At 42.4% G+C, this 20,778-nt stretch overlaps 1 protein-coding gene across 1 annotated transcript in view; it reads right to left on the bottom strand.

The window, feature by feature from the left end:
* Positions 1 to 979: 979 nt before the first annotated feature.
* Positions 980 to 20,778, bottom strand: part of LOC145437741 (pre-mRNA-processing-splicing factor 8) — a 34,019-nt gene continuing 14,220 nt past the window's right edge. Inside the window, exons 14-39 of the mRNA XM_080315026.1 lie at positions 18,399 to 18,562; positions 18,216 to 18,342; positions 17,788 to 17,980; positions 17,154 to 17,265; positions 16,716 to 16,899; positions 16,350 to 16,480; positions 16,084 to 16,230; positions 15,774 to 15,956; positions 15,285 to 15,429; positions 14,515 to 14,762; positions 13,180 to 13,495; positions 12,558 to 12,693; positions 9,080 to 9,243; positions 8,437 to 8,583; positions 8,157 to 8,317; positions 7,178 to 7,392; positions 6,314 to 6,528; positions 5,569 to 5,716; positions 5,157 to 5,326; positions 4,770 to 4,868; positions 4,166 to 4,359; positions 2,935 to 3,316; positions 2,344 to 2,483; positions 2,083 to 2,223; positions 1,392 to 1,594; positions 980 to 1,271 (exon numbers count right to left, since the gene is read on the bottom strand). Of these exons, the coding sequence (XP_080171152.1) occupies positions 1,111 to 1,271; positions 1,392 to 1,594; positions 2,083 to 2,223; positions 2,344 to 2,483; positions 2,935 to 3,316; positions 4,166 to 4,359; positions 4,770 to 4,868; positions 5,157 to 5,326; positions 5,569 to 5,716; positions 6,314 to 6,528; positions 7,178 to 7,392; positions 8,157 to 8,317; positions 8,437 to 8,583; positions 9,080 to 9,243; positions 12,558 to 12,693; positions 13,180 to 13,495; positions 14,515 to 14,762; positions 15,285 to 15,429; positions 15,774 to 15,956; positions 16,084 to 16,230; positions 16,350 to 16,480; positions 16,716 to 16,899; positions 17,154 to 17,265; positions 17,788 to 17,980; positions 18,216 to 18,342; positions 18,399 to 18,562 (4,626 nt within the window). The 3' untranslated portion in view covers positions 980 to 1,110. The remainder of the gene's footprint in view (positions 1,272 to 1,391; positions 1,595 to 2,082; positions 2,224 to 2,343; positions 2,484 to 2,934; positions 3,317 to 4,165; positions 4,360 to 4,769; positions 4,869 to 5,156; positions 5,327 to 5,568; positions 5,717 to 6,313; positions 6,529 to 7,177; positions 7,393 to 8,156; positions 8,318 to 8,436; positions 8,584 to 9,079; positions 9,244 to 12,557; positions 12,694 to 13,179; positions 13,496 to 14,514; positions 14,763 to 15,284; positions 15,430 to 15,773; positions 15,957 to 16,083; positions 16,231 to 16,349; positions 16,481 to 16,715; positions 16,900 to 17,153; positions 17,266 to 17,787; positions 17,981 to 18,215; positions 18,343 to 18,398; positions 18,563 to 20,778) is intronic.

The raw sequence follows: 20,778 nt of genomic DNA, 5'->3' as shown, positions 1-20,778 counted from the left end.
TTTCTGCAGTGGCTTGAGTGCAGTTTTACTGGCAGCCCCCCAACAGAGGATGCCATAATGTAACTTCGATTGGATTAAGGATTTAAAGAGTATCAGAAGAACCCATGCTGGCATGAAGCGCCCAAGGCTGTAGAACAGGCCGCACTTCGGTGATAATTTAGTTTCTAGGGACTGAATATGACTCTTCCAGGACATGTTCGAGTCCAGTAAAACTCCGAGATATTTGGCATTATCTGTGTTGGAAACGGGCTGACCAGCGATATTAACGGTTAGGTTGACTGCTCAGTTTCCAGTTAAATTCTTGTTTAACTCGCTTTTAGAACTCTGTTTGGTGATATCGCATGTTTTGCATTTATAATATACTAATTTCCCTCGCTTTTAGCAGTTTCTGGTCGCATTCTCAAGTACCAGTCCAGTACCAATAGATGAAATCTCAATGGGGTTGTTACTTTACAATTCTACGAAATTACAATGAAATATTGGTCCTGGCCGCCCGAGTCATGCGCATAATGACTCGAGTCCATACACAGATTGACTAGAGTCGAGTCATTTCCATATTTTGAGAAAATGACTCAAGTCAAGTCGAGTCATCAGAAAATCGTGACTCCAGTCATTACAACCGTGGAAAAAATCAGGGCAAACTGCTAATTTTTCATTTGCCAGCAGAAAATCCGACTAATATTCGAACCCCAAGACAAATTTAAAATCCAGATCCAGTCCGGCTACGTTGAAAATCGATGTAATCCAGCTCCGGCTCCAGAACGGGACTGTGACCATCTCTGGTCCTGACTTACGAGACTTGAATATAAGTCAGATATGATGTGTCGAGTCATGCGCAATTACTCGGTTACAAGTCGGGTCTAACTGCCTCGAAACAATTACAGCTCTGATTTGCCGTCGATTATGCTGTTCATAACGGCGTGTTGCTATGCTGGTAAAAAGCTGACATTGACTCCATCACACTATGTTACAAGACCGGTACACTGTACAAAATTTATTCATCATCTCCGTTCAGTTTGTATCAAGTATCAAATAAAAGACAACCGTCCCAGTTTCGAAGTTTGAGGCGTTCGAGCCGGCGTGCAAAAGTCAAACGCGCGACAGCGATTCTCATTCAAACATATTTTCGCGATCCGCCATCATGGCGGACCAGCCCCCGTCTTCAGCCGCGGCAAAATTGAGGAAGTGCGAGGGCCGGTGCACTTCGTGATAGAACTCCTTGGGATTGGCCAGCTGCAGTTCGTACTTCATGTTGGCGTCGTGTCGGACACCTGAGAAACGTGCGTTGTCAAGAATTAGAACAAGCCGAAAATTAACGCCTACCTTGGCCCACAGCATGTAAATAGGAGTGATACTCACTCGGTAGTAATAAAAATAGACGCGTTGCTCACCCATGAAGTTGTAATTCCAAGACCCCTGCGCCGGCACCATGAAAAACCCAAGAAATCGGTCGGAAAGCAGCATCTGAACCCGTTCGTAATGCGACGGCAGATACCCTTTCGGGTTGTTACCCTTGTCCGTGTTCTGACGGCCCCACTCGTACCCGCTCGGGGTCAGCTTGTACGCGGTCAGAGAGCAGGAGCCCGGGGTGAAACTAAAAAAACACAGAGCGGTTATATCTCGCGCATTGGTATCAAAGTGGTCAGCATCAAAGAGTGGTCAAAGTGGCAGTAGTTGCTAGTTAAGTAGAAGTAGACGCAATGTCTTGCATTTCTTATTAAGTAGAAGTAGCAATTATAAGTAAAAGTAAGTATTCCAGGCCTTGTTATGCCTAAAAACAGAAAATCCTGAATTGCGAAAAGTCTAAGATCAAAACCGGTCGAGCGTGTAGGGCAAATAATCAAAACCCACTCGATACCGATAACTACATAGCTGGTTCGGAAGAAAATCACCTGCTCTACATTTTGAGAGCAGAAAGTGCTTCGGGACAAGTTTACACACTTTTGTGCAAAATTGTCATAAGTACAGCATGAGACAGCCATGTATCGCGGCAGCTGAATGCCTTTTCGAAGATCGCACCCATATTAGTAGCGTCATTTATCATTTTACGTCAGTCTCAAAGACGAATCTCACAATTCTCACCTGCAAGTGATGATGATCGTCTTCTCTCCGTCCCAAGTCACGTTGTCGGCCATGATCTTCGCGTGCGTGGTGACGTCCTGCGGGGACAGTTGGGGCGATTCGTTGGGTTGCGTGTGGACCCATCCCAGTGGCTCCAGGTCTCTGTTACGCAAATTTGTCACTGCTTGTACTTCTCATACAAATATGATATCGTCAATATTCATACTGTATCGCTGAGAAAAATCTGATATATAATGTGTAGAATCGCAAACGCATACATACTTGAGATATTCGTGCTGAGGCAACTGATTTGGCAGATGAACCGTCTGATGGGTGCCCCACTGCGGCACCATCACAATACATCTGATCTCTTTCACTTGTGGATTATCGGCCGGGCTGACACCGTACAAGTAACCGGATATCTGAAATTAGAGGCGAAGATGAAAAGAAGTAATTCTTATTCGAGCACTACAAGTACAGTTTGCCTCCCTATACCATTTGCTCAATCGGTTGCGTTCTGAGACAACTTTCATTTCTACTCGGCAGATTTCAAGAACTAAACCTTACATTTTACAGCAAGTAGTTTTGCGATGTCAGACTTTCCTGAAAATGCTACAGGATATCTGCATAACGCGAAACGAGCCAAGCTCGACGCGCAGACATTTGCCATTCTCACACGAAATCGAAGTCAATTACCAAGTTTTGCGGATTCACTAATTCTAATCTAATTCGCAAAATCTGAATATCTTGCAGTAGCACATCTCTGTTTGAGCTTTCAGTGAAAGTAGCTTTAACATGTCTTGCACATCAATACTTTTACATAAAATCCAGCAGAAATTGATGTATTTCAAAAACAGCGCGAAAACCACAAACCTGTGCTCTCAAATCCGAAATGCAAATAAACTTCTTCAACACGTTCTTGGGCAGAATATACGTGAATCCCGTCTCCCTGATATCGTCCGAAGACACGTAGATATGATTGGTCCTCAGGTGCAAGTTTGTCGCCGAAATCGCCCTGACGCGCCATTCCGTTTTACTGGAAAAGGTCTGCGTCTCGTAGTTGGAAGTGGTCGAGGTTATGATCTCGTCTCCATGCTTGTTGACCGTGCGGGTCTGCGTGGCCGTGAGCTGGGACTGTTCCTTGGTCTGCTTCTCGATTTCGGCTATCTGCTGCCGCTGCTGGGACGGGGCGCTGATCTCCATACCCAGGATAATGTCGCGGATTTCGGACTGGGTCAGGGACGCCACGTTTACGCTGAAAATACGAACCATTGTGCATTTAGCAAGGTTTTAATGATTCGGGGCATTTTCTTAAAAGTGGAAAATTATTTGACTCGAGTCAATTTGTGTATTGACACGGCCAAGTCACGCGAGCAAAGCCATTGAATTTTGGCGGGCAAAACGAGTCAAGTCACCAGGGTTGTAACCAAGTCAAAAGGTTCTGAGTCACGAGTCAATCTCACTATTATAGTTTTGACCCGAGTCAAGTCGAATCATTTTTAATTTACCAACAAGTCAAGAACGAGTCTAAGTCAGTGAGTAGAGGGTTGAGTTCGAGTTACACTGTTTAAGTTTGAGTTCAATCCGGTTCAACCCAATTTTTCAACTCTGCTCGAGTGATATATAATGGCTCGCATTCATATTATAGTTAGTTTCCTCAGTCCGAACACTTTCTGGCCCTATTTTCCGAGTATCAGGAATGACAGACGAAATACCAATGATCTGGTGACTTTACTATTCGACGAAGTTACCATGAAATGTTTGTCTTGGCCGTCCTAGTCTCGAGTCATGCACAATGACTCGAGTACAAGTCAAGTCAATACAAAAATTGACTCGAGTCGAGTCACCAAAAAAATCACGACTCAAGTCATTCCATTTTTATTTTTGCAGGCGACTCGAGTCGAGTCAATTTCCTCGATTTCTGGGGTGGCACGAGTCAAGTCAATCCAATCCATTTTTGGAGCTAATTCAAATCAATTCATGTGATATTTGGACGTGTCACTTAAATTTTGGAAGTGATACATGATAGTCAAGTCACGCAAAAGTGTCGACACAAATCTGACTCGAGTCATCCCGACACTAACACACGACCTTCAAAACCCACTTGTTTTTCTTCCCGTAATCAGCCAGAATCAAGTCTTTCAACGCGACTTCCACCTTGATCCATTCGTCAAAGCCCAGCGAGGGCCACATGTGATGCGGCTCGGTGATGGTGGTCTTGTCCGGCTTCAAAATCACTTTGGTCCGGTCCGGGTTCACGTGCAGCGCTCGCAAGATGAGGATGAGCCGAGAAAAGGCCTGCCGAATAACAATACACCCGACATTAGTCCGCAGAGAGCAGACTTGTACAACAGATCTCGCAAATAACTAAAACATAACTAATAATACACCCATTTATTTCATTTTAAAAGCACAACAATTAGAACTAGAACTACTCAAGAAACCAGTAGTTCGGTAACGATCAGCTGACTAGATCATTTGTACAATAGGCTGGTTAAAAAAACACCATTTTCTTCAAATTCTACAAGCTAGTTGATAAATTCCATTTCAAACTTGTACCGCCATTCGTCTAGAAAGCGATTCCGATTCCAAAAACGTAAAAATATATGAGTTCGTTAGTCAGCTGTTCTAGTTGAAGTGGCGCATTTTGAACACACAGTTAACTGCAAAAAGTCTGCCGCACAAAGAAAGAGAAAAAATAGACTCACGGTGTAGGAGGAGATTGTCTTGAGCCAATCGTCGTAGAGGTTGAAGAGAACCATCTGCGGTTCGGTGGCTTTCAGAATCAGATCCCCGAGTTTCTCCACCTGGTAACAAACAATTTAGCAATGCGAAACCAATGCAATGTTCCCGAGGCTTTTGAAAACCCAGAGCTGCTCCAAGTAAATTGAAATCGTGATTTATAAGTAAAGAAGAAATTGTTATAGCTTATAGGCCTGGTTTTGTCTTAAAACAGAATACAAGGAAGCAACGTTGCAAATTTCTACTTAAGAACAAGTAAAAGTAGGAATTTCAAGGCAATTAAAAATCAAGTATTCCAGGCCTAGTTTCAAGTATTTTAAGCCTGTTTTGCCTAGCAGTAGAACGACACTCACTTTAAGACAAGCCTGGAAAGGCAGCTGCAGTTCCGACCCCTTGATGACAATGTTCGGAAAATCCAGCAGATGGACCTCCAGAGGGTCCAACATGCCTTTACGGGTCACAATGATCTGTTTCGGCTGTTCCTCGACCGGCAACGATCGGATCAAAGCCGCGACCTCCTCGGCTGAAATTCAAAATCTCATTTCAGCACTTCCGCATTTCATTCAGACGGCGAGCATCAAAGCACATAAAACTTTTTCACAGTGCTCCAGGTAATTTTTCACCGCTCATTAGCGGTTGTTCAAAAGTAATTTTTTCCTTCAAACTTTAATGGCTATTCGATAAAATTGTTAGGTCGGCTGTTTGGCTCAATTTTAACCTGGGAAGCGAAGCGATTAAAGTTTGAACTTTTTTAAACCAACACACCCGTTTTCCATTTGGCCAACTGTCCGAGACGCTTCTGCCCGGCCCACACGGACGTGTGGATGATCTTCAGGAAGAGCTGCCCGGTCCTCGGGTTGAAAATGAAAATGGCGCCGTTGATCGGTTTCGTCGTCAGGTTGCCTTCAAAGGTCTGAAAAAGTCGTTTCACAGAAACAATTGAACTATCCAGAACACAGATAATAGCTAATTTCAAAGAAACGAGAGACACTTTTCTGTGCGATAGTAGCCAACCATAGAATCGTTAGGTTACCAAGTCAGCTGGGCTCATCATATAATGATGATACTATATAGGCATATATGTAATAAACATAATTGTGAATATATAACACACATATATAGAGGCTTGTATGCTAGAGTAGAAATATATATGAATGTCATTTAGAAGAGTTTAATGCTATAATAATTATAATAATGACAATAGAAATCTATATAATATGCATAATTGCAAATATATATGCTACATAATATAGCCCTATGTGTAGTACAATGAGAAATGAACATTGTGTTTTGCAGTATTTCTTTCCAATTCGTAATTGAATTCAATTTCCAATTCTAATACTAATCTAATTTGGAAAAAAAACGGTGTGGCTATCATTCTAGTTCTAATATAATTCAGAAAAAGTATGTAGCTATAATTCTATTCTAATTTTATCCAATTTCGAAAAGATATATTTCCTAGTTACCCATCTCTGGCCTGCAAAGCCAACAACTATGAAAGAAGTCTCACCTTGTGAATCGTGACCCGGTAGACATTAGTGTCGTCCACAAACCAAATAATCTGATTGCTGAACAGTTCTCCGTAGTTCTGAGAGGAGAGATACGGCTCGGTGGGCTCGCTGGAGTACAGCTGCAGACCTTTGCGGATTCTCTCCCGCAACACGTAGAGCGCGGGGTTGGCCTTCATGATCTTGCCCATGGCCTGCTGGATGAGAGGCTTGCTGCCTGGGAAACGGAATCGTAGGTTATAGAATTTTACGGCTTCTAACAAGCAGAGGTAAATATGACAGGCCTCTTTTTGCCTAAAAACTTAACAATGTTACGTAGAAGTGACATCGGACCCCAAATTTGGGTCGATTGCAACTGGTTTGGAGTTTGAAAATCTTGAATTTACAATAATTTGACTGTCAATTCCATGAAACTGTTTGAGTTGTCTAAGAGAACAATGCTTCCCAATTTTTGCTTACTTCAAAATGACAAAAGCGAAATTATTGCAGCTGAAAATTTGGGATTCGCAAAAATACCCTAGACAGCGCGTAATCCCAGAATTACCAAAGAAAAACTCAAATAACTTAGCTTCTACCGGTCGGAATTGCATCGAATAATTATTGCATCGTTTTTGTAGACAACTCAGCAATTTCATGAGGTTGACAGCAAAATTTGAACTATTTTTGAATATTTTCATAATAAATTCAAAATTTTCAAATTTGTGTGCGTTCGCATCAGTTGGAATCGAGCCAAATTTGGTGTGCACCGTTTTTATGGGCAACCTAACAATTTATTCAGTGAATTCCCGCAAACCTGAAGAAAATGTTATTTTTGAACAATCCTATTGACCAGTAACAAAAATATAGTTTATGAAAACCAAACCAACCCGGAAACCAGTTGCCGTAAGCGCTGTGCAGATTGTAGGCCAGATCGATAGCGATGAGCACGCCGGTGGGAGACGGATAAATACTCATGTTGTCCGTCGTGTAGTCCAGAAACTTTGCACGGGCGTACCGTTCCACGTCGTGACTGTCGTAATCTCCCCAACGAAGCTGTACGTCGATCCAGTACTTTTGCGTGGACGTGCTGTCCATCATGTCCCTGGGCGAGGAGAATAGGGCTTTATTGTACCCAACGCGCCGATGCATAAACGACAGGGTTGAAATGATTAGAGTCACGACTCGAGTCATTGCCTCAAAATACGGAAATGACTTGACTTGGACTCGAGTCATTGCGCATGACTTGCACCAAGTCATATAACTCGAGACTCAGACGGCCAACACCGACATTTCATCGTAATTTCGAAGAATAGTGAAGTAACCAAACTATTGGGATATCGTCCATCGGTACTGATACTTGAAAATGAGACCAGAAACTGATAAAAATTAGTATATTATAAATGCGAACCACTGGATATCAGCAAACAGAGTTATAAAAAGAGGGTTGAACAACAATTTAACGGTAAACTGAGCAGTCAACACAAGACTAGGACTCGAGTCATAATACCATGACTCAAACGCGACCCTTTGCCCGAAGACTTGGACTTGACTCGGTGGTGAATTGAAAATGACTCGAGTCAAAACTATAAAATGGAGATCGACTTGTGACTCGGGGCCTAGCGACTTGGTTACAACCCTGGGTTTTCCATACTAGATTAGAATTATAACTTCAGTTTTTTACAAATTAGACTAGAACTAGAATGATACCTCCGCAGTTCCTTTCAAATCAGATTACAAATAGAATGCTTCCACTGGTCGGAATTCAGCAAAAATTGGTGTGCATCATTTTTTTTAGGTAATCTAACTATCTTATCAAGTAGCCAGTAAATTTGAAAAAAAAAATCATTTTTAACAGCCCTAACATACTTGGAATCGGCGAGCAGCGAAGGTTTGGAGACGTTCCATTTGTAAGCGGCGAAAAGCAGGATATCCGCACAAGAGCTGTTCATCTTGTACGATTTACGAGGATGAATTGTCTCCTTCTGCACGGTTTCAATCTCCAAAGCGTCCAGTTCTTGATCAAACACCTGAGAGCGGCGACATTTTCAGCAACAGAAACTTTAATTTGCAAAAAATAGATTTTCGGGTTCGGGTTCATTCCAATATCAATACACCATTTAATTCTTCTCCGTGGAAATCGACATACCTGACAGAGATCCATGACGACGCTCTCGTGAATTTTCTGCCACAAGTGAGCTCTGAAGATCTGAATCAGCGAGATTTTCAGGGTGGGAATTTTTCCGTGCATGAAAATACCCGTCAAGTCCAGCTGCACTTGAAAGCCGACGTACACCTGCAGAGAGGATTAGATACCAAAATTGGATTAGAATTACAGCTACTTTTATTCTAAATTAGAATGATAGCTACACAATTTTTCAAAATCAGACTAGAATCAGAATTACAGGTAGTTTTTCTAAATTATATTAGATTTAAAATGACAGCTAGCATATTCCGAATTAGATTAGAATTAGTATTACAGACATACAGTTATCCAAATCAGACTAGAATTAGACTGATAGCTACGCAGTTCATTCAAAATTAGATCAGAATTGCGGCTAAATTTTTTACAAAACTAGATTTGAATTGAATGCGCTTAAAATTGAAAATTGAATTCCCTTCCAAATTGGATAGACAACAAAAATTAATTTCACTTCATATCAAATCACATAAGCATAAGAGTCTAGCAACTGTCTGCACACCAAGCTTGGCTCGTTTGCGCTATACACCAGAAATTAGATTAGAATTGCCTAGTTCATCAGTGAGCACGAGGGCTGTGAGCAAGAACTTACGTTGGCTCTGTTAATGGTGGGCGACCACCACAGCGTGAACCTTCTGTTGGGGATCTGGTTGAGACCGGACCGCTGGGCGTTGGTCAGCTTTTTGTATTTCATCGACTCTTCGAAACCGCTGGCCTTCTCCCAGAACAGTCCCTCCCACGTCGGGAAATAGGTACCTACGGAACAAAGCCGACGTCAGTCAAGTCAAACCAGCTGGACTAAAGGATTCTGGACAGGGGCGTATCTAGCCGAAAAAAAAGGGGGGGTACCTTTAGAATAGGGGGGTGTTTTTAAAAGGAGAGTGTTTTCCTAGTTCTAACCGATTGATCAGCTTCAATGTATGCAGAAATGCAGATATTACCACGGTCAGATAATCTCACTCGTTTTTGTGACTGCCTCTTTCGCATATACAAAACTAAGTACAACTAAACATAACATTGTAACCCGTAAGCGAAGATAACAGTATAAAGAGAGACTGCGAGGTATCTTGACCTTAATTACCAAAGTGAGGATGTTATCAGGAAAGTGCGAGCAGATCATATTACAGCACATCGGGAGAACTCCCCATTTTGCGCTCATACGAACACTCGAACAGTGAAGATACGCAAATGAATGTTTTCGTTTGTATCAATTGTTCAGCCTGCTTTTGCACACGATCTGGAATAATTTCATTCTAAATCAATATGATATCTACTGCCTGCAAATATTTTGGTGTGTGGAGATGTTAAAGACCAATTAACGATTGAGCTTGTGCGATTGCATCACGTGAATAACAGTGGCCCGGCGCAGGCTTAGGCTCGCATTCAAAATGCATTCCTAAATGCGTTTGCGGTTCAAAAGTGACAATTGCGAATTGTCGAGACAAAGACTATAGTTTCGCGTTATTACAACATTACGTTGCAGTCCAGGGGCGTAGACAGGGGGGTAGAATTGAAGAACGTTCTACCCCCTTCCAGGCTCGATTCTATCCCGAAAATCCCAAGTCAACGCTACTGCTATAACAACATTTCTTCACGTTATCGCCTAATTTCAATTTGCTGCGAGCGACGCCGATCGCCGACGCTGATTACATGCCTTTTTCTCGTCGATCTCTCGTCTATGGAAGCGCGTCTGTGCAAGCGTGAAAGGGGCATTGTTACATTTTTCTCTTGGCGAGGGTTAGCGATCAGCTTAATCCCTTTATTCTGAATGCAGTCGTCGAGCAATAATAACATTTGTCGCGTCGTTCACGCGTTGTTTTCTCATCAACAGTTCATTGTAAACGATAACGAACATTAATAACATGAAAATAATAACTTATAACTGAATGAAATCATGTTTTAAACCAATCGCATCTGATTCGTGCTTTGCCGAACTCAAGCCTGTTCCCCAAAACAGCGTGAAGACACAATACATTCGATTCGCATTTTATTTTTGACGCCATTGTTGTGCATTGTCTTGACCTCAATGACCATGTATACGTCATACTAGATTATGCCTTTCGTGATCGGTATCCCACCGGGACGCATTCAGCCTTCAATAGCCGCGCCGAAACTTGTTTGAGATTCCCTCGCTTTGCGAATAAGTCATTATTCACAAGCCGGTACAATTAGTATATGCGCCATGTTCGAAATGAATGGAATTAAAACGCCGAGAAGACGTTACTCTTACATGCGAATTGAATCGTGTCAAAATTCATGAAGATATAGATTGTTCGTCGTGAAATGTTGTTCTGGTATTGTTTCAAGGTCGATTACTTATTTGAATACAAATAAGATCTACACTGTCACGGGATGAGCGCGTGCGCATCGTAACATGATCCCCGTGCAAGTTGTTGATTGCTAACTTGCTTTCAGTAATTAGATCCGCCAATTAGTTACGCTTTCAAAAGCGTACGGAATACAGAAGTCGCTATCGCTAAAGGTATGACGCATAGAGGCTCATTCTGCCCCCTTTATTCAGTTCTACCCCCTTTTTATCTCGGCTGGCTACGCCCCTGCGTTGCACATTGATGTAGAACTATAACGCGCCGCAAATCACGGAGCGGCCTAGCCTCCAATGTTTTTACTACTGACCAAGCGCGTTAAAACAGGACAGCAACCGAACTAAAGCACCACAAATTTGATCAATACATGGTAGATTTCTTATAGGACATTTGATTGGTACAATCTGTTTTGGTACTGTAGGGATCTGCTATCTCTAATGATACAAGCCTAGCACGCTTGTTCTAAACGTTTGTTGATAATGAACTCGCGCAGTATCGAAATTTCATGGCGTCTACTGCGAGTGTTATTGTAACTTGATAATAGCATTCAGATGAGACGAGAGAGCCATGTGACGATGCGCTTCTCGGGCTTCCGTAGACGAGAGAACAATACGAGAAAAAAGCATCACCTCACTGCATTGTTTGCTCGATCGATGGCGTGCTGATGCCGCGCGGCAATACGGGGATTATCCATAAGAAATATTAGATCAATAGAAATAGATTTAGGAAGGGGTACATTCGAGCTTGGAAACGGGGGGGTACCGGACCCCCATTACCCCCCCCTAAATACGCCCCTGATTCTGTAGTATTTTCCAATCCAAACCGATGCGCTTTCCCACCAACATCACAAACTGCGTTTCCCATGCGCATGTCAAAACGTAAATGTTTCACGTGATCACACAATCATGGCGAGCCATGATTATCGATGGTCATTGGGAGCACTTCTCTACGTGGACAAGGTTTCACACACGCATGGAATTGTAGGTTTGTGCTTTCAATATGGAGTTGTGTGAATACAAACCCCACAACATGCTGGTAAGAAGTCTATTGGCTCATGTCTATTGATGGTTGAATCGAGATCGAGAGATCACTTTAACATGCAGTTCTAACTATTAGAAAGCTCAGCTATATTCTTACTAAAAAGGGGACTTCATTTGGTTGAGTATATTTTTAAAAGCAGTTGTAAGTGACGACTGTGGTTCACAATCACAAGATCGATCATTACACATTTACTTGAAAAATCAATAATTTGCTTGCAACTTTTGTCTATACATTTTCAAGACAAAGTTCTATGGAAGGGAGATAGAAACGTGTTGCTTCCGCAGATATCAAGCCCAAAACTGACTTTCTAGCATAAGCGGTTCTCTAGATATGGTAAAATTAACAATTTTCGGCCCGTTCGGTGAAATTGCACGGCCGCTAGAGGCTGCAAGAACCTGAAATCATGGTAGAAGTAGTTCATTTGAGATTTGGGACCAAATATCAAAGGTACTTTTTGAATTTCCAATTCTTCTTTTTTTCACTCCACCTTATGGACTCGGACTTGACTCGGTGGTGAATTGAAAATAACTTGTGGCTTGACTTGGTCACAACCCTGCTACATGCAAGTCGGAGATCACGTGTTTATAAGTCGGTAAAGGTTAGGGTATTGTAGGCATTATAGCAGTCAACAAGCTCACCCCAACCTGAGTAGGCCTACAGTGTATTTTTAACATTTTCAAACCCAAAACTTGGCTCATAACCAACCTCTAAACAAAGTATGTTCCAATATTCCTTCAACACCGCCCAGCGCCTGAATCATGTCCGTCCTGTAGTTGTTCAAATTCCATAATTTCCCGTCGTGACGCTGATGGGTCCACCAGAACGGATTCTGCTTCAAGACCTGTTAAAAAAACACGGCAATTCATCAACTACACCGGACCTAGGCCAAATCGAGATCACAGTTTGGCATAGAAGAGGAAACCTATTTTCAAATGCCACTGCGCAGACTAAAGCCATCTCTGCAGAGAAGAAACCAGAAATGCGTTTCCATTGAAGACTGTTCAGCCTACGTATGTCTATAAGCTTTATCTATATTCAAAATAAAACTAAAATAGCAAAGAATGCCATAGCAATTCAAGTCAACGACTTGTAATTTCTAATTGGGGGGTGATGAGTCAAAAAATCAATGTTCTAAATTTTTAGCCCGCCACAAAATTTTCCCATTTTTTGATCGGCCCCTGGTGAAAAATAAACGCTCACCTATAAGCTACACAATGCAGACCTGATAACTCAAAATCAATATATCATTCAATTGTATACTGAATTTCAAGAGCCTATTGATATATATTGATATTTTCCGGTTTTTCAACTAGCATTCAACACGCACCTGATATTGTTTAAAGTCAGTCCTGACCCTCCATCCTTTATCATAAGCGAGCGTGTGCCTATCCTTCTGAAACAGAGTGTTAATCCTCGGAATACCGCGGTCCCAAGAGTCCTCCAAATCTTCCAGCGTCAAACGCCTGTTTTGTGCGTTAGCCTCTTGTCTCTTGAGCGCGTATTCCGCCCAGACTCTCTGAGAGTCGATAAATTCGCTCTCCCAGGGCATGACGTAGCGGTAGAGATTGGGGATGAGCTGGTCTTCGTCGTGGCTCATTCCGGACCGGAAATGGGTGATTCCTACGTCGGTCTGTTTTGACCATCTGAAGAAAAATGTTTATTGAACAGGTGACTTCCAGAACTTGAATATCGCTTTTGGGACTATGTAGATCGCAGAATTTGTGACATTTTTCTTCTGCTCCAAGTAGCAGTAGCCATTTTCAAGTTAGCGAAACGGTTAAGTATTCTGGGACGAGTTTTGCCTAAAAATGCGAAAATTGTCCAGTAAAAGTAGCCATTTCCAAGAAAAAGGTAAGGAATCTGAGCAGACTCGTACAAACTACTAGATTTTCAAGTCTCACAACTAGAACTACCATTGGTTTGTGGAACATCATCTAACTAGATTGATAGTTTGTGCAATTGTGGTTCTGGGTCTAGTTTTGCACAAAAGTGGATATAATCTAAAATCATGACCACTGGAGTTAGTAATGCGAATACAGAAAAAAAAAACTGTTAAATAGAATAAAAATTACTCTGAAAAAGCTGAAGCACCTCGTTACTGACCACAGAGGTGCTCAAAGTAGTCTAAATCCAAGATTGTAATGACACGAGTCGCGATTTTCTGATGACTCAACTTGACCCGAGTCATTTTCTCAAAATACGGAAATGACCCGACTCGAGTCAATCTGCGTATTGACTCGATTTGGACTCGAATCAAGTCATAGGACTCGAGACTCAGACGGGCAAGACCGACATATCATTGTAATTTTGAAGACTAGTAAAGTAACCACCCTAGTGGGATTTGGTCTATTGGTACTGGTACTTGAAAATGCGACCAGAAACTTCTAAATGTGATGGAAATTAGCACATTATAAATGCGAACCATTCGATATCACCAAACAGAGTTATAAAAAGTGGGTTTAACAAGACTTCAACTGGAAACTGAGCAGTCTGCACAATGACTTGGACTCGACCCTCTGCTAGCTGACTCGGACTTGAATTGAAAATGACTCGACTTGACTTGAGTCAAAACTATAAAAGTGAGATTGACTTGTGACTCGGAGCCTTCCGACTTGGTCACAACCCTGTCTAAATCTACGAGCGCTCGGAAAAAGCATCCCACCTCAAATCGGACTGAGGTATGAGCACGTGTCCCATGGACAGCATGCCGAGCCCGCCCAGTTCTTTCGGGGTGTAAAACACCACGGGCGGGAATCGACTCGGCATTTTAGAGTTGAGTCCGATCTTGATTCTGGTCTGGATTTTGTTCTCGCATTTCACGAGCAGGTCCAGGAGCTCCTGCGTGTTGACGACGGCCTCGCGGAAATACGTCATCAGACCGATCAACGCCGTGTTCCATTTGTTCACGATCTGCGGGGGAAAACGGAGAGGTTTTCGTTTGGCATGTGCCTTACGCCAGTGATTCTCAACCATTTAAAAACAAATATTGCGGACCATTGAATCTTCATAACTCAGAATTAACCCTAAATTTCATTACCACGAATGTACGCAGCTACAATGTCATAGCGGAAACTTCATTTCATGTTGCCTTCATGCTCTATTGAAGTTACTGCAGGGCGAAGCTCGCAAAGTCCTGTTATGGACCATTAACAGCGATTGCTGGGTATCGTTCGAAAGAAATGCAACTTTGACGTTTGCTACAGCCTCTATTACAGTGGTTCTCAACCTTTTTGTCTTCACGGACCTCCCCCCAATTTTAGTGCAAAGCGACGTCAATTATCGTGCATCGGTCATGTGCAAATATTAACTGTAGACTAATGAGAAACAGCAACAAAAGTACCTTTCCTGAAAGTATCATCATACGCATTTTATGTATATAGAAATCGGAAGGTCTCTTATTATTTTAAAGCGAATATGCGACCCCCCACGTACCTTGGTGAACGTGGTCGACCCGGAAGCCATGAGAATCTGCCGGACTCTGTTGTGGAATCTCTGCATCGACTCGTCGTCCACTCTCAAAAAGCACTGCGCCGTTCTTTCCTTTGTGATTTCGTTTTGGAGATTCCAGATGCCGTCGCTGTAATTCGCGCAAATTCAATATTTGCCGCGATAGAGGCTGGGTTGTAACCAAAATTGAAACCGATAGTTTCTTTTCACATTGTACAATGATTTAGGTAGAGTAGTTAGAAATGTTTTTCTGGAGTAGGCTTACTGAAATTATACGTTTCTTGCAGACGGCTAGAAAATTTCCAGCTTTTCTCAAACTCAACAAAAATACAATTTTATTTAATGTTTTATTCCAAATTAGTTTAAAGTCACCATATTCGCTAAAAAAACTTGAAAATAGTCTGTCACTACTCAACGCGAATCATTGCGTCTAATTAGAGTATCTAACTATATGACCATCTAATCTCCACCCACCGATGGGTGAACTCCTCAAACGTGGTCCTGCACTTTGGCAGGATCCTGCATTCGAACCCGCACATGTTGAACAGCAGGTTGGGGTTGTCTTTGCTGTACACAGACACAAACGAACCCTCCCACGTCACCGTCGTGACAGAGCGCGGCAGTCGGTTTTTGATGTCCCAAAATACGGCCCGGCCCCTGAACAAGGATAAAATGAATTATACTAACTTTTAATTATTTCAATTTCAAATATTTTCATATTCTTTCTTGTAGCAATTGTCAATTAGTTGATAAAAAAAAATATAATCTGTTTCATCGCGCTCACAGATTGACGTCGTGCTTCATCAGTCTCATCCTGGCGTCCCGGGGCCAGCATTTCTTGTTGTTATAGCCGACAATGTTCTCGTTGTTGGGGTCCGGGTGCTCCGTCAGATAACGCTGGATCAAGTCCCGGGCTTCTTCCGCCGAAAACCTGAAATGAAAATGGGGGGGTTAAAAACCGGAACAAAAATGGGACAAAAAAGATCTTAATGAAAATAGGGTGATAAAACCTGAAATAAAATTGGCTGAAAAAATGGGAAATTCACTCACCTGAAAAACATGTGTATTTTGTCGACGTATCTGGAATAGAGGCGTATCGGATGGCTCGATTCCGTCGCCGTACTTTGGAATGTGAGGAAGTCGTTTGGCATTTGCGGGGGGCCGGCGATCTCGCTGGCTCGCTGCAAAAGGAAGAAATTTTCAAGCACGTAGACACATTCCTCTCCAAAACAGTGAATTTGTTCAATTCCATATTTTATTTTCGGTACAGAACCTCATAATACAATTCAATATTGTATACATATTTATTACAGTACTAAAGTTGAAGAGCAAGTCATAAATTCCGACTCAATCAAAAATAGTGTTTGTAAAGTAATTTAAAACAGGAATTGGTCTAGGCCTAGTTATAAATTCTACCTGCAATCCCAGCACCAGTAAATCCAACACCAGTCCGTAATACTGCACGATGAAGGAAGAAAATTGCAATCCCCTGATGATCCCGTACGAGTTGGTGTGATTCATGTCTTTATAATTGATGACGATGTTGTTCTTGGCAGTCATGTAATCGGCGATGTTGTGATCCACAATCAAACGCAACAGTCTGAAAAAGGAAATTATTTCAAGGCTATAACACTGTCACAGAGGGAATATGATATCATCAATTGTGTATTGAAGTTCTGCACTTCCAAGAAGCTTTGTACATGATACTACTCCACATCATCCATACTGTTATGAAGTCCTAATAAATGAAACCAAGGTCCAAAGTCTAATCACAATCAGAATTCAGAATCAGGGACTATATTTTGAAAATGAAGGATCGCCAACAATCTAAAAGATTCCTATTTTCATTCGAACCTGTTCAGCAGCGTCAAGTCAATCTTTTCGTACAGCTTCTCAAATCTCGTCTCCATCATGACGTTGCATTCGCCTTCACCCGTTTCCCAGACATCTTGCAGATTGTTGATTCCTGGAAAATGAAAAATATAATCATAACCGGTGTCACACGGCAAGCAGTACTACGAATATAAGGTACAACCGAAGCCTACAAGGCTACAATAACTAAGTTATCTTGGGCCAGGTACAACTAATTCAGCAATTTCTACAGTGCAGTCTGCATACTAAAACTTGTTCCTAACAGCTAGGTATTTAGATTAACATACAGGAAGCTCTAATAATTCCGAGGATTGAATTCATTTCAATGAATTTCAATTTTACGATTGAAATTGTCCCTGTACCAAAATAACTATATATAGATCCTAGGATTGACTTTATTTTTAAAGCCATATATTCAGTCGATATTCAAAACTTATGGCATCTAGCTTAAGGCACATTTCTAAAACTTCAGAGCATTTATTTGGACAGCTTTTATAATCATTGCTACTCTTGGAGATGAAATAACCCAGAAAGGCTGCATCTAGCCACCTCTAAGCAATAAAAAATTGACCAAAATTTCCATTTGACACGTTCCTAATCGAATCAAAATCCGCACCTTGGCACCACTTATATGTCAACAACGGAGGAGGTTCTGTATCGGCGGGCTTGATCCAAGGTGGGAACAGCCGTCGCTTGTCCGATTCGTACCACAGATACTGGTCCAGGTAAGCGTCTGTGATTTTCTCCAGTGGTTCCACATCGTAGACAGGCACCAGATGACTGTACAGGTCCATGAATTCGATCCCGCACTTAAATAGGAATCAAAAATTAAAATAACAGAAGACACTATTCATAAATACAGCCAATAACTAGCACCTTGACTAAAATCGTCGATATATTTGGCCGATAGTCAAAAGATGCGGCATCTAGCTTCAAGGCACATTTCCAAAACTCCAGACCATTTATTTCAGCATTTTAAAATTGATTAGAAAAAAGTGTAATAATGACCCGATATTATAGGCTCTGTTCATCCCTTCTCCTTACCTCTTTGAATGCTCTTTGCGTCAGCAAATGACGTTTGATTCTGGACAAGGCTTCGTGCGGATTGTCGTAGGCCTGTTCGATCAAGCCCAGTTCCTCGCGTTGCGATTGGTTGAGACGACTCTTCACGCTGAAAAGTGGGACAGTCCAGAATTTCATCGTCACAAAAATTCAAGACGGTCTCACCTGTAAGCTTCCTTCAAACGCTCCAAAGCCAGAATGAGCAGCTTGGTGTCGTGTTTGTAACTCAGCGGCGGGAAAGGTATCGGCGAAAACCTTCGGCTCTCGAGCCAATGGACGGTGGTCGTGTAAACTGCGACAGCCTCTTCCGCTGTGATGTATGGGCCGTCCTGGACAGAGACACAATTTATTCACACCCCCAAAAATAATTGATTAGACGCAGCACGCGAAATGCGGTTCACAAAAGTATTGAATATTAGTAGAGATACACTGTTATTGTATACTTGTATAGTTGTGGTCTTTAACCCTTTGGCCGCGGGTGGATCCTATAGGATCCATGCTCAGTTTTTTACAAACACGCATCAATCATATGAAGATATCTTGCGTTTTAGTGGCCATAAAGGGTCACAATTGCAATTTATGAATAGGTATTGTCAATGCGCATACAATGAGCTATAGATAACATATTTCACTATCGCATTGTTCGATTAAAATGCTTGTGAAGTTCAGAAAAATCTGTGCCGTTCACGAGAATGAACGCCCGTGACATAAATCTTGTATCGCCGTTGTAGACATCGCGGTTTTCCACGAATAGTTGTTGATTACACCCAACTAGCCTGCGATCGGCCTGTTGCAGCCTAATTACGCGTGCAGCTGGTATCAATCAAGTCGAATACACATAGTTTTAGGCAGTTTGCCAGGTGAGTGGCGGATCCAAACAGATGTATTTTACCTGATCTGCGAAGTGTCATTCATAGTAGACTGAGATGTGAAAGATTCGGCGTCATGACAAAAAGAAATATTACAGCGCTTGAATTGTTGGATAGAGTTCTGAATGCCGAAAGTGACGACACTGTTATCGAATATGACAGTGACGGTGAAAATGACAGTGAACGAGTTGAAGATGTTGTTTTGAGTCGAGAGGAGATGCGTATTGAAGACATGGAGAGAGGTGCCGATTTTGAAGGTGACACTCTTGACGATTCAGAGGCGAGCGACCGACAGCCAACGCCCACACTCCTTCAGGACATACCAACTCAAGCCACGTCACCTGACCCTATTTCCTCGCAACAAACGGCTAGACAGCGGACGGAGTCGCGTCCCGGGACTTCTCGAGATTCCAACACCCGTAGACAACAACAGCAGTTTACTTGGAGACAGCCCTCACCAGTACCTTCCGTAAACAGGCAACAGTTTACTGGTACAGCTTCGGTAGCGAGTCGCAGGTTGAGGCAAAATCCAACTGAAATTGAGTGTTTTTTGGAAATATTTTCTGAAGAGGTATTTCGTCATATAACGGATAAAACAAATCAGAACTACCGTCGGAAAGAAACACTGCGACAAAGAAAGAGATCGGCCAGTGGGGAGCCCCCTGCTAAAAAAAGCCATATGGTAGCATGGAAAGATGTCAATATTACCGAGGTGAAGTGTTTCATCGGAATGGTACTTGCAATGGGCATATTGAAACTTCCCGATATGGAAATGTATTGGAGCGATGCCTGCTTCTTGATAAGTTGCCCGAATTTCGGAAGAACAATGTCCCGTGACCGTTTTTTCCAAATTTACCGCCATCTGTACTTCTCTGATCCCGATCCCTCACCTGACCAAGGCCCTTGCTCGTCGGCACAGACGACGGCAAGAGAAGGTTCTGCCCGCACCCAAACCGATAAATTGAAAAAGATTCGGCCATTTATGGAGATGATTAGATACAACTGTCTCCGTAAATATAATCCTGGACAAGATATGTCAGTCGACGAATCTATGATAGCATTCAAAGGCCGTGTAGGTTTTCGCCAATTCCTTCCGGCTAAAAGAACTAGATTTGGAATAAAGGTTTGGGTATTGGCAGAGTCTTCAACTTCTTATGTGTCTAATTTTCAAGTGTATGTCGGTAAAGACCCGATTTCCGCTCCCGTTTCGGCAGAGTATGGGCTTTCTGGTGCTGTAGTTCTCGCCCTCATGGATGAATTCCTCCACGTAGGGAAACACCTCTATATGGACAATTACTATACGAGTCCTGCCCTATTGAAACTCCTGAAAGAAAAGGGAGTTTATGCATGTGGAACGGTGCGATCATCCCGTAAAGGATTTCCCAAGGAAATTCTAATGCAAAAAACCGGCCCTAGAAAGGCAAAAAGGGGGGACTTAGACTGGCGATTGTCAGACGAAGGCATATTGTGTTATGCCTGGTGTGACAATCGGCCCGTCTATGTTATGTCTACCATTCATGGGGCGGGAGGGGAAATGGCAAATGTAAAGAGACGTGGGGCGGGAAGGCAATCGGTGGAGGTGCCATGTCCACAAGTAATAAAAGATTATAACAAATTCATGGGCGGCGTGGACGGATTCGACCAGATGCGAAAATATTACGGCGTAGGCCGAAAAT

This window comes from Botryllus schlosseri, chromosome 4 (assembly GCF_051294905.1).
Source record: "Botryllus schlosseri isolate E-star chromosome 4, Bs_hap1, whole genome shotgun sequence".
Taxonomy (NCBI): Eukaryota; Metazoa; Chordata; class Ascidiacea; order Stolidobranchia; family Styelidae; genus Botryllus; species Botryllus schlosseri.
Note: the sequence above shows the minus strand (reverse complement) of the source record. Positions and strands in the feature narration are given on the sequence as shown.